Genomic DNA, 13601 nt, shown 5'->3' with positions numbered 1-13601 from the left:
TCTGTTCTGAATGGTAAGTATAAATTTGAGGGAAGAAGAAAATACAAAACATCACCGGTAGAAATTACTCCAGTGACAAAATACCATGTATTGACATAATGAATCAGCCAACGTGGGAAGGCTTAGGGCGGCCCTGTCCAGCTCAGACCTCAAGGAACAACGAGCCCTCGTCGAAAGAGCATCGGCAGCGGCTTTTACCAATGGTGACCCGGGAAGGCTGATCGCCTTTCTTTAATCTAAGCCATGTGGCTTTCAATAAACTTTTCATCATCATCATCATCATCATCATCATTATCATCCAGTGACGTCTGTGTATTATGCGCAGGGCTACAGTGGCTAGAATTCTAGCCACTGTAGCAGGGCTCTTTTATTTGAATTAGCTACGATGACTTTGGCTTGTACACAGTCTCTTAGAACGTGTACGAAACAAATACAGCAATATGTGCGCAGTCTCTGTCAAATATTTGGTGTACACCACGATGTGGGCGGAGCAGGAGCGCTGCCATCAGCGGTGCTCGCTGGTTCTGAGAGTACGCTATAGGAGAGGAGTCATGATCATCTTGCTCCCTCGAAATTGGCTATTAGCTGGCATACAAGAGGGAAAGGGACACGTTTCCTCACCCAGTGCATGGCAGCGCTGTAGACTGCAAACGTTTGAAAAAGACTACGCGTGAAAGTATACGCCTGGGCACAAACCGTCAAGTCAAGATCAAGCAAGGTTACATTTATGCAGCTGCTTACAAGAGTAAAAAAGGCTGAGAACCACCGCCGCATCTTGATTTGCAGAGCACGAAATGAGGCGTTCCGTTGTACTCGGTTGCAAATCATCGGTACTGTGTTTGACTTTGTTCTTCTAAATTATATTAAGCCTGGTGAAAAGTGGCAGATATATCTATACCGTCCCTTGCAGGCGGTTCACAACCAATTCAACATGGCCCAGGTCGTATTCTCATTGGTCAAAATAAGGTGGCAATGTGATTACGGCGAAGTGGCGTTATGAGGAGCTTTTCGTTGTTACGTATACTACAACGAAATCGGCTCTGAAATCTAGAAAACCTCTGAAAAGATTATATCACTGTAAAAATAATTTTGTCGACTACTTTGACAACAAGAACATTCCCGTGTGTTCCCCTTCTTTCTACAGACTATTGGTTTCTTCAGTTCATTCAGGCTTTAAATGCATTTTGAAAGATCACCGCCACTTAATATGGTCGCAGCGAATGCACGTGATGACGACGTTAGACTAACAAATCAGTTCTTTACGCGCGCATTATTGTTCCGATAACTTGTTTATCGTAGTAGAAAACTACGACGAAGAAGAGTAGAGAGGATAAATTTGCTCCCAGGTTTCATGTTAGACTTTACATTGTGGTGCAGGAAACACAGATCGCAATATTTGATAAAACTATAGAATTGAGGGGATTACGAGGAAGATTGATGCGATAGCGGGACTGCAACTGTTCTACCATTTTCGACAAAACTCGTAATGCTGTGCGTGTAAATATATGGGTGTATACTCTTTTGTTGCCCCGCGAGAAAGAAGAAGAAATGTTGAATAATAATAATAATAATAATAATAATAATAATAATAATAATAATAATAATAATAATAATAATAATAATAATAATAATAATAATAATAATAATTAGTTCAAGAAAAGGTGCAGTGTCTGTCACACTTGTTCGGTGGACACCTGAAGCGCGGCGTAGGATAAGCCATTATTAAAATTGTGTCTAGGTATTGCCAATCACACGTGTACAGTAATTTAAGTCATTCGTTTACAACCTATACGATTTCCCTCAGACTCATTTTCTACATTTATTCCGTACAACGTTATGAACGAGTACGAAATCTCCGGAGGATGCGAAGACGAGCAAATAGTAACTAAATAAATTGAATGGATTTGTGAGATAATTTGATTTGAAGCTCCCTGTAGATGGCTATTCAGTAATTTTTGCAATATATTGTTCAATGAGCCACTCGAACTTAAACATACATTTGCTGCATTATTTAGGTGAAGCTGACGAGCCCTCACCATATGATTACACAATCGTCTTCTCAGGCAAATTCCACTCCAGCTTTGCTATATCAGATTGGCATGCGACAATGAAAAAAAAAAAATTACATAAAGCCATCGCCTAAAAGGTATTGGGTTCACCGTCTTATGGAGCAATGCGGCATAGAAAGGGCTTGCACCGAGCCATATTGTGCGCTATAGAATTCTCAGCGTATGAATGCGATATTCGCCCACCGTTTATTCTTCTCTTTGTTACACAACAGGTCGTCTGTATTGTCGTTATCGTTCTGGACTAGTTGAGAACAATGACAAACGCAGTAGGTCTAGAACAGGTCGGATTTTCTTATTGGTGCATTTCGCGGGAGTTGTTTTTTAATTTTTATTTTTTCAGCGCTGTAAAGGCGGCCGAGTTCATCTCGGCTGGCTCCAACAAACGGCTTTTTTTCGGATTTTTCTCACGATTTTGTTTTTAATTGCCTTTTTTTTTCTCTCTCTCTCTTTTGGCCACATCCAACGATTGGCTTCAACTCTTGACTATTGCGGTTTTGGAGTATAGACTTTCGGTTCACATGAGGCATCGTGAACACAATTTTCAAGTTACGTGAAGTGCACCATGTAATGTATGCAGCGTGGCGGCCGATCCATATGGTGTCACGAACACTCCATTTCTCAAAACTGACGTGAACAGCGTGAAAGAGACAACGGACAAGGACGAGGAACAAAGGAGTTGATTTGTTCGCCGTCGCCGTTTCGACGTTGATCACATCAAGGTTACAGGTTTCACCGGCCAAGCTCAAGCATCTATCTATCCCACACTGAATCATTAAGTTGCCCGCATATCTTAGGGAGTATTAGGGCATTACCGGCGCTGAAACTAACAATCAAAAATATGTATATATACAACCCGGTGTGTGCACAACGTTGTGCACACAGTGTGGTTAAGAGGACAGCGATAGGAGGAAAAGGGTCAGTGTATGTGTATGTGTGTGTGTGCACTATCATCGCAACATGAAACGCGAACAGAAAACAAAATTAAATGCTGCAAAGGAAGTACACGTGGAATCCATTTACACTCAAAGGGACATTCTTGCGCTTTTGAAATGAAATTTTAATGCTTAGGGACACAACAACAGATGACCGTGCAATCAGGCCCTCCAGCCAATGCCGTCAGACACTTGTCAAGTCATCGTGGACAGCCACCTTGTACCTGCTACGGCCGCTAGTTGGTGCACACTAGCAGATGCAAGGCGGTTGGCCACGACGTCATGACCCTGGGCCGATGCTATTCGCTGGAGTGACCGTTGGGGTCAGTTTCATCATTGTCGTGGACAATAGTGTACTCTTTATACTAAAATCTGATTTCGCTCTTCGCGTTTCATTTAACGCTGACAGTGAGTGTATACTTGTGCACTTGTGAAGGAGGCAGCGCGCTCATAAGATGTGGCACTTCTGGTCCGGATCCGCCGCTCCGTCGGCCGTCTCGACCTGTCTCGATGGCTTTCGGCTCCTTGGCGTCGATGGCGCGGCGGGTCCTCCGATCCCCGCGCCACCGCTACCTGCGGTTGAAGCCGCGCTCGACTTGCGCCGCATGCTGGGCAGGCTCCCCAAGGAGCTGAGCCGATGGGAGAGCTTGCGCGATGACGACTTGTTCTGCGACGGCTGCAGCAGCGGCGAGTCGGGTGGCCGGTCGGCGGCCGACGAGGACAGCGAACGGCCGCTGCTTCCCGACGAGGACACAGGCGGCGGCGGCGGCTGGCGTTCCATGGTGTACGCCTGTTGGAGAAGCTCGACGAAGAGCTCGCTCACGTTGACGTTGTACTTGGCGCTGGTCTCGAGGTACTGGCAGTTGTGCATGCTCTCCTGGGCCAGCTTCATGGCCATGTCCTGGGACACCTGGCGCTTGGCTATCAGGTCTGACTTGTTTCCAACCAGAACGATGGGCACGCGTTCGCCTGCGAACAAGAAAGAGGGGTGGGAGTGTTGAGTTTGTTACCATGGTTGCAGTTCACTAGTTCGCAAGTTCGTACATCCATTCATATGCTGCCTGTAAGCGCTAAAATGCAGTACTCGGAATAGTTGACAGTAGAGAGCTTGTCCCACACTGAATCATCGGCGGTGCCTGTCACACCGCCTAAGTTGGCGCGCATATGTAGTGTCTTCGCATAAGCAAGCTAGCGATTTTATGCAGACCAGGGTCCGCATTTCGAGTTTGCGTCGTTATCGAAAGTGTCGCTATCTCCCCAACCTCGAGTGATTTGATTGCACACCGGAACCAGATGTTAATACCACTTCCGGTTCCGGCGTTTCCACCAATCAGTTGACTCGATGTTAGCGAGCTAGCGACACTTTCAATAATGACGCAAACTTGGAATACGGACACTGTATAGCGTCTGACTCTTCGGAGTACGGTACCTGAATGCAGCCTACTCAATGTGCAGGGTCGATAACATCCAGGGATTAAGCTGTGAGGTTGTCATTTCGAAAGGTCTACTACTTAAAACGTTTTCCTTCTCCACTCTCTACACAAAGGCGTGCACAACCGAATAAGTTTGGTGCAGCCTAACTATTCAGCGAAGACATCTTCGCTTCGCTGAGCAATTAACGGGTGCGTGCTCCTGGCCCTACGGGGCTGGGACTGGTAGTTCACTGCCGCTTGCGGTGGGGGCTAGCCTGCCACCGAATTTTTACCTGTTGTAGGCCGTGATTGCACCCGCTACTATTTCGGTGCTCGACCACGGCTGTTGCGACGTTCGTCTTTCTCCCCCTTTTCTTTTTCTCTCTTCTCTATTTTCTGGGCAGCGGAGGAAGGTGGTCGAAATTACTCCGTAGCCCTCCACTACGGCTCCTCTTTCTCTCTTTCGACTTTCACTCCCATCTTCCTCCCTTCCCTTACGGCGCGGTTGCGGTGTCCACAGAAAAACAAGTGAGACAGTTACCGCGCCTTTCCCTTCCTATAAATAAATCAGTTTAAAAAAATCAGCTACAAAGCCAGCAGCAGGCCCGTGCATTTTCTTTTCCTTCTTCCTTCAGTCGCAACAATATGTTTGCTTCGAAACCCACATGGTTGTGACGAGAACGTATTTTGTTCATGAAAAAGCATTAGAAGCACCATTGGGTGGGAAAAACGGCGCTCCTGAAAAATTCGATCGCGTCATGAAACCACCTGACATATACCAAAGGTGGCATCAGCCTTCACAAAATGTGCTGGTGGTTTAAATTTGGTTAACCCTGGAGGGAAGCTTCATGTACATGGCTACGCTCATTGCCAAGCTTGGATTACACACATTGTGCGTTTCTCCAAACGCAAAGCCCGTTATTTTTTTAATAACGTTGTTTATACCATAGGACATAACGGAATATCTAGAAAGAAAATTAAAAAGGGTAGTAAATGAAAGAAAAATTGTCATCGGTCTTTTCGGCATGTCACCTTTTCAAAAAGGGCCTCATTCCAAAAGTGTTTCTTCGCATGCCGACTAGCTACTGCAGCAAGATGTTCGTCCTCCTAATCACACTTAGGGTTGTAGGCTAGGCAGTTGTTGTTGTTGTGGCTGTAGGAAGAAGGAAAAGAAAATGCACGGTCTTGCTACTTGCTCTGTAGCTGAGCCACCTCCGCTGTCTCGGGCAGACAGAGAGAAATAGATGACAAAGAAAAGGAAGAGGTAAAGAAAGACGCGCGCCGCAACAACAGCCGTCGTCCACCATCGAAGCGGGGGCGACCTCCCCTGATGGAGCTGGGGCAGGTAGGTCACCGCCGCTTGCGGCGGGGCCTAGCCTGCCACCGAATTTTTATCTGTTGTAGGCCGTCATTGCACCCGCCACCGCTTCGATGGTGGACGACGGCTGTTGTTGCGGCGAGCGTCTTTCTTTCCCTCCTCTTTTCTTCTCTATTTTCTCTTCTGTCTGCACGAGGCAGCGGAGGTGGCTCAGCTACAGAGCCAGTAGCAGGCCCGTGCATTTTCTTTTCCTTCTTCCTACAGCCACAACAACAACAACAACACCGAAGCAGTGGCAGGTGCAAGGACGGCCTACAACAGATAAAAATTCGGTGGCAGGCTAGCCCCCCCCCCCCCCCCCCCCAGCCAGAGGCGGCGACCCACCTGTCCCAGCCCCATCAGGGCCAGGATCCCCAGTGTTGCTGTTGCTGCTGTGCGATGTAAGTGCTCTAGAAGAACCCTTGGTGGCCAAAATTACTTCGCAGACTATGGCTCCCCTTTCTCTCTTTCCGCTTTCATGCACATCTTCCTCTTTTCCCTTTAGGCGCAGGTCAGGTGTCCACAGGACAAGTGTGACAGACACTGCGCCCCTCTTTTCCTGTGAACCAATTATTTTTGTTATTATTCAACAGGTGCCGGTTTATAGCACTGCGTCAATTGTGTAGGCATTTAAGCCATGGCGTCTGCTATGTTACATTCACTATCTACATTAAATGATTGCACGCCGAACAGGTGCGTTTATTGTGCGAGTAAAGAAATTCTTCGGCATTTGTTTGTGTGTGTGTATGTGTGTGTGTGTGTGTGTGTGTGTGTGTGTGTGTGTGTGTGTGTGTGTGTGTGTGTGTGTGTGTATGTGTGTGTGTGTGTGTGTGTGTGTGTGTGTGTGTGTGCGTGCGTGCGCGTATGTGTGTGTGGAGGGGGAGTGGTATCATGCGAACGTATTTATTATTTTAGTATATGCAGCATTACTTTTGAAATAAAGGTGAACAACGAATCGTGAGTCAAAATCATACTGCATAATATCTATCCTATCGGCAATAAATGGAATGGTATGCTACATGAGGTTTATTGCTTCAAAGAGACCTCGGATGTGAGAACGTAGCAGTTGTGTTGGTAATTGCGACTTTACGTGGTTCTGCAAAGTGCACAGATATCGTACAATACACTGGAGCCTTGCGTTTCACCTCCATCGAAGTACAACAGTCGTGGCTGGGATCGAACCTGCGTGCTCGAAGTTGGTTGTCAAGCATAACCACTAAGCGCAGGTTTTTCAGCAATCATTGACACGCGAACAAGGCGACTGAAATAAGAACAACAAAACGAGATTCCAGATGACAGGGCTTGAGTACTACAGCACTCCTGATTACCACTTCGATAATGTTCAGACCACTTTGTGGAAGAGTTCAAGCACCGCGTATGTATGTCTTATCAAGCAGTTAATGCTCTTAATCTGTTTCGAATATTTGATTGCTGATATGATGGAAACTGCACGAATGTGGTTGCAAAACTCACGCGTTGTTGTTGTGGCTGTAGGAAGAAGGAAAAGAAAATGCACGGGCCTGCTACTGGCTCTGTAGCTGAGCCACCTCCGCTGCCTCGCGCAGACAGAAGAGAAAATATAGAAGAAAGGAAAAAGAATAGGGAGAGAAAGACGCGCGCCGCAACAACAGCCGTCGTCCACCACCGAAGCGGTGGCGGGTGCAATGACGGCCTACAACAGATAAAAATTCGAACAGGCTAGCCCCCGCCGCAAACGGCGGTGACATACCTGTCCCAGCCCCAGCGGGCGCCAGTTTTTTTACCTGCATGCTGTCGATTGGCGCACGGTGACCTAAGTTCTGTTGCCGTCACAGATGAAAGTTGCTCAAACTAAATCAGAAAATTAAGATGCTCTCAGTTGATGTGCAGTCACTCAAACGTAGCATCAAGGAAGGGTTTGGCTTGGTTTGGTTTGTGGGGTTTAATATGTCCCGAAGCGATTCAGGCTATGAGAGAAGCTATAGTGGAGGACTAAAAAAATTTCGACCATCTCAGGTTTTTTAACGTGCACTAACATGCACAGCACCCGGGCGCCTTGATTATCGCCTCCATAGGAAAGCGGCCGCCGCGGCCGGAATTCGATCCCACATCCTTGTGCACGACCACTGCAACTCCAAGCAGGGGATCAAATGAGGGTATAAGTCGAAGTGACCTGATGCATCTGGAATAATAGGCCGCTTGATGTATTTTGAAGTTGAGGAGGAGGAGGAAAGGAGGGTGGAATGCAGGGATGTTAACCAGAAAGAATGAATTCCGATTGGCTGCCTGCACTGGGGAAGAGGAATGGGGGATTAAAGGTGGATGGTAGAAGAGGAGAGGAGGTGAGAAAGTCACAGTCTGTCAATCAGGGTAGTCTTTCTTAAAAAGCGAAGTGCCTCGTAGGCTTTGAGCGCAGATGACTTTTGTGGCCATGGTCCCAAAATCATCCCTTCCGTTAAGGGGTGAGCGTCCAGGCGATCCCATGCAGTACGCAGCGTTTGTCGTTCAGTTGCAAAAACAGGACAATCACAAAGGAGGTGCTCAATCGTTTCATCAACGCCACATCGTTCACAAGCAGGGCTGTCAGCCATCCCGAGCAGGAAGGCGTATTTGTTTGCGAAAGCAACGCCAAGCCATAGGCGGCACAGTAACGTTGTTTCACGATGTGTTGTGTGGTGGGGAATATGCAAGCGCAGTCCAGGTTCTAATGCCTTGAGGCGACGGTTGGAGAACTGTCCGGTGTTCCACGCTGAATGTGTCAGCTCCACAAAGTTGAGTGCCGAAGTGAAAAAGTGACCTCGAATGCGGTCTAAGTGTCAACTTTATACTGGCGGTACCTACGCAAGAACACATATTCCCGCGCGCCCTTGTGTAAATATGTGTGTCCTTATATCTGATTATTATTTTAAGCCGTGTGTTCGCATCGAGAGCACGAGTAACCAGGTTAGCTTCCATCCAGAGAAAGCGAATAAAAAGGCAAATAAAACGACATTCATCATTTTTCACGTGAGTTTCTGGCGATGTTGTGGGCGGCCTAATAGAAGTGCTTGGGCAGAAACTGTAAGTCGGTTCTGCATTAAATTAAGTGCCATCCAAGCTCCACTTATATGACCTGTGAATCGGCCATTTCATAAGATTTGCGATAAAATTCTGTAATGTCACTGTCCATAAAAAACAAACGAACAAATATTTTACAAAAAAAAACATAATTCATTCATTCATTCATTCATTCATTCATTCATTCATTCATTCATTCATTCATTCATTCATTCATTCATTCATTCATTCATTCATTCATTTTGAGAATTAGTCTCTTAGAAAATGTGTTCGTCTTGATTGTCCGAAATAAATCTTGGTGACAACGCACATTTCCGCGAACCATGCTATAAGTCATAAAAAAGTGTAAAAATTATCGTGATAATTGGGTCGTTCTACAGTTAAATGATTAGCGTTTTTGGAACGCAGAAAGTCGAAATAGCTGCAAGTAGTGTTGCAGTTATGACAGCACAGATCCCTCGATCCCTCTCTCGAAAGAGAAAAAAAGAAAACTTGTCTTTTGCTTCTCAGGGGTGTCGGTTGCTTAACGCGCAAGCGGATTAAATAAGCCAATGCTTAAGACAGAACTTTCTTCGCGGACTCTCATTGAAGTTTGCTATATAAAGAGTCTGAAATTTGCAGGCAACGTGCAAAACGCATCGTAAGCAAATAGTAGAACTTGTCTTCTTCGGTTGCGCTTTTTTCTTGTCAGCTCCGAATAGTAAATACTTCGACAGCAGAACATGTGCGCAGTCATAAAGGGCAGAGGCGAGCTCCGGTGCACGGATTCAGATGACGTGAGCTGCCTGAGAGAGCTTCGCGTGGGCAGAGAGTACGCGCGTATAAAGGGGGCGTATGTGCGTATATACCCATAAAGCGAAAGGGAGATGGCAGCATCACAGCTGCCGGGCACGTCGCGAGCGGAGTACCGCGACTGGATGCATAATAAGAGCTCCGCGAGCTGCACTATGTTGGCCGCGGTCCGCGGGATTCGTCCATTGCGCCAGGCGCGCCGGGGCACCCATGGTAGACAGGTCACGTACGCTATATACCACCATACACGTCGAGATCCTGCAGGATTGCTCTTACGGCGCTGGATTCTCCGTGGTTCTCCCCTGCTCACTGCCTACATGCGCGCAGACAGGTCGTGCCGGACTTCCACGCAGGATGTTTCCATTTCATCGACTCTGGGGACTTTATTGTCCAAACAATCGTTTACGAAAACGGCAGTATAGTGAGTTCCGCTTACTATGCTACACTGAAGCTGTAGCTTGTATAGTTCTGAGGCTACAGCTGTATATAGGCTGCGAAGATGTATACAGCGTCTACAGCTGCATGCCAGAACCGTACCTGTTGTATTCGCTTGTACCTTGATGCGATGTAGCTGCGGCGTTTCGTATAAAGAAATTCCTCTAAAATGTTCTTCTTTAGGGATTCAGCTTGCACACAACACTCGCCTGAGCTTTGTGTAAGTACAGTCTCTCAAGAATATATCAATCGAAGTGCCCTGTAACGGCACTCCTGGAAGTACTCTTGGAATCCTAATCTCGACTAGGGCGAATACGAGATTTCTAGTCATTTGCGAGATCTCGAACGCAGGAGATGTGCAAAGATTCCCGTTACAGGACTACCAAGCAAAACCTCTCGGGCTGTATATTTTTTACAAGGATTGTACATGTGCTTCGTTCATCTCAAGTTTGCACCCTGTGCTGGAATATCCTTCTATGCACATACATCATTAGGCAATCATCCCTTTACACTGACTGAGTGCGTTTTACTGAGCAATGTGCTGTGATTGTACAGCGTTATGGAGAAGGGTGGCTGTTCCTGGCTCTACGGGGCATGTGACGGTGGGCCAACGCCGCTTGCGGCGGGGGCTGAATTTTTATCTGTTGAAGGCCGTCATTGCACCCGACACCGCTGCGGTGGACGACGGCTGTTGTTGCGGCGCGCGTCTCTCTCTTCCTCTTTATCTTTCTTCTCTATTTTCTCTTCTGTCCACACGAGGCAGCGGAGGTGGCTCAGCTACAGAGCCAGTAGCAGGCCCGTGCATTTTCTTTTCCTTCTCCCTACAGCCACAACAACAACAACAGTGTTATGGAGATGACTTCAGGTAATAGGGCCGAAATTAAAGGACTTCATAAATGCCCTTAGTAATACAGGACGGCTTTGAATTGGATTTAGCCTTGGCGGTCGTTTTCGGTACATGCTTATTATTATTTTTTTTTGTGGGTTGTGTGTTGTTTTGTTTATTTCTATTTTTTCTACATATCTTGTTTTGCTACGCACACAGTGTCTGTCACTCTTAACTCGAACACGCGAGCGCTTGGTCGCTCTCTTTGGACGGCCAAAGTTTCTAACCCGGTTTGCTCGTTGAAGTAAAGCGATAGCACATGCGAAGCACTTACACCATCTCCGCGGATGTCTCGTCAATTGTGTCGTAAGGAAAGGCGCTCCGAAGAAAGCGGCCACCTGTTCGCTTGTTCAGCGTAAGAAAGTACGGCACCGATAGTAAAGAAGTTGAAGTTAGCGCCCGTTGTGTCTACTCAAATTTCTTTGTGCGTGTTTCTGCCCTCTTGGAAGCTATGTATTCAAACCAACTTGTCCAGACGTCTGCATTGTACACGAGCGTGCGACAAATGTCGTGTCTGGCAAAAAGGCTTCACCTTTAACTGCCACCATCTCGCGTCGTGCATTACACGTCATCGTCACACAGCCGTGACAAAACAGAGAGCGGCGCGTCACTCACGTGTGACCATTAGAAGCGGGACGCGCTCGCAGGTGGTATATAAAAACATAGGGAACGCCGTCTAGATCTCGCCGACGCCGAAGCCACGAGAATGGCTCGGGCAAATAAAGCTCCTAAACAACGAGTCACGCGTTTGGAAGCAAAAGCTTCAAAGGCATGGTTGGTGCTATAACGCTCATATTTCGCATTTGGCCAACAAAGCTAAATAGGCTATAACGTTGCTGAAAGTGCTCTTCAGACTCCGCAACTACCTTCACGAAGTTTTTATTTTCACCTAGTGTAAGTTATTACCTACGTATGCCGAAGTTAATTAAATATTCTGAACGAATTAAACCCAAATTGTAAAGACTTGGACAAGGGAGGCGGCGCAGTATGTTTCATTCGGGAGGATTTCTGTTTCTCGGACAATATGTACAGCTAAATTTGGGGAAAAAAACATAACCCTTCATCGGTATTGACGTAGTTACAGAAGCGGTACTGTCTTTTTTTGTTTGCTTCTATTTGCGAGATTTTTATTAAAATACTGCAGGAGACCAAAAGCATAAATAAGGATGTCGATTTTTAATACAGGAATTTTCTCTTGCGCTAAGCCGAAACGTCTTTGTTTATGACCCTGTTTGTGCATTTGCTGAACTTTCACTCGCTCCTTTTCGTACCTGAGTTTCCGTGTATACTGCAAATAACATGCGACTTCAGAGAGCAGCTAGAATTACTGAGTAATAAATAACTATACCTTCTAATTTTGTATTAAAGCCATTTTCGGCACCATTCGAAGGATGTTGTCGTTAGAAAGAACGCTAGACTGCGGAGTTAGAAGGTACGTCTCTTCAGGTCCGTATACATACCTTCAACGCGAATGGGCATTGCTATAAACGGGGCAACCACAACTCGGCGCTAGCGCACACAGGGACTCCTTTCTGGTGAGCAGAGATCGCCGCGGTGTCCAAAAGGTAGGCCTACAAACCTTAAAAACTAATATTCTGGTTCCTAATTAGGGTGGTTGTTTATTCTCGATCTGCTTCTGTTCTGGGACCATTTTGTGCGTCAAGCCCTATTTCTGCAGGCTTGCACAACATGTTACTTGCCGAGATTTTATTGAGTCATCCCTCTAGCTGCGTTCCTGCTGAACTGGTGGCTGATCCGACTTGACAGTAATAGCAGGCTGCTTTCTGAGTGGATCAGGCTGACCCAATTTGAACCACAACGGTTAACATTGTTTTCAAAAACTGTTCTCTCCGGGACAATATAAAACGGTCTGATAATTTCCTTTTCGTTTTCGGCTTTTATATGTCTTACTTTTCTGTTCTTTGGAACGTTTCAATTCGAAGGAAGCAGTACCAGACCTTTTTTTCACAACTTCTCAACATAATGTTTCATAAGAGCTGTTGCGTGGTATGGCCGGTTACGATTCTCCGATTGTCTTCTTTTGTGGCTGCGGTTGTCCGCGGTTACGAAAACGATAGATTTCGAAAAACGAAAGCCTACATAACGTGCAAGCAAGGGAATAAGGTAAGCCGTGATGTGGTTAAGAGGCAAATCTTTAGTTACGTCCGAAACCGTACACCGTGCAAACCCAATCTTTCTAGGAATGTGGGAGATCGTATTTGGCTCATGGCAACCCGACACCTAGGTGAGCGGTGAAGTCGGTCTTGAGAAAAAAATAAAACTCGTTGATTATTAGCTTGCTGATGGAAAGGCTACGCGGCTGATGCCAACCGCGGTTCCGGGCACGGCATTACGTAAGGCAAGAACGATGCGGTATCCGGCCGCTATATTATGAGCTGACTTTACAGCGTACCAGACAAAAAAGAAACAAGTAATATTGCACTCTGTTTGCCGAACTAAAATGTCCTGGGCAAGCAACCAGACAGTCAGCAAGATGTAGGACAAAATAAAATGTCTGCGCAAAAGAAATTGTGAATGAAGGGATTGTGTCACTATACCTCAAGAACAGGACATAGCTCCCCCGTTTCCTCTGCCTCTCCGTCCTATCCGCGACAACTTTTCTGCATGACCTAGTTTCTTGTCATGGGTACTCCAAACGCCGCCGCCATCGACCGATACTAT

At 46.5% G+C, this 13601-nt stretch overlaps 1 protein-coding gene across 1 annotated transcript in view; it reads right to left on the bottom strand.

Moving 5' to 3' along the window:
* Nucleotides 1–3423: 3423 nt before the first annotated feature.
* LOC146196516 (ras-related protein Rap1-like) overlaps nt 3424–13601 on the bottom strand; it is a 95804-nt gene continuing 85626 nt past the window's right edge. The window contains exon 3 of the mRNA XM_084598270.1: nt 3424–3970. Within this exon, the coding sequence (XP_084454396.1) occupies nt 3450–3970 (521 nt within the window). The 3' untranslated portion in view covers nt 3424–3449. The remainder of the gene's footprint in view (nt 3971–13601) is intronic.

The sequence above is a fragment of the Amblyomma maculatum genome, chromosome 3, assembly GCF_055883805.1.
Source record: "Amblyomma maculatum isolate TAMU_Amacu chromosome 3, ASM5588380v1, whole genome shotgun sequence".
Taxonomy (NCBI): Eukaryota; Metazoa; Arthropoda; class Arachnida; order Ixodida; family Ixodidae; genus Amblyomma; species Amblyomma maculatum.
The sequence above is the reverse complement of the archived record's forward strand: the minus strand, read 5'-3'. Positions and strand labels throughout refer to the sequence as shown.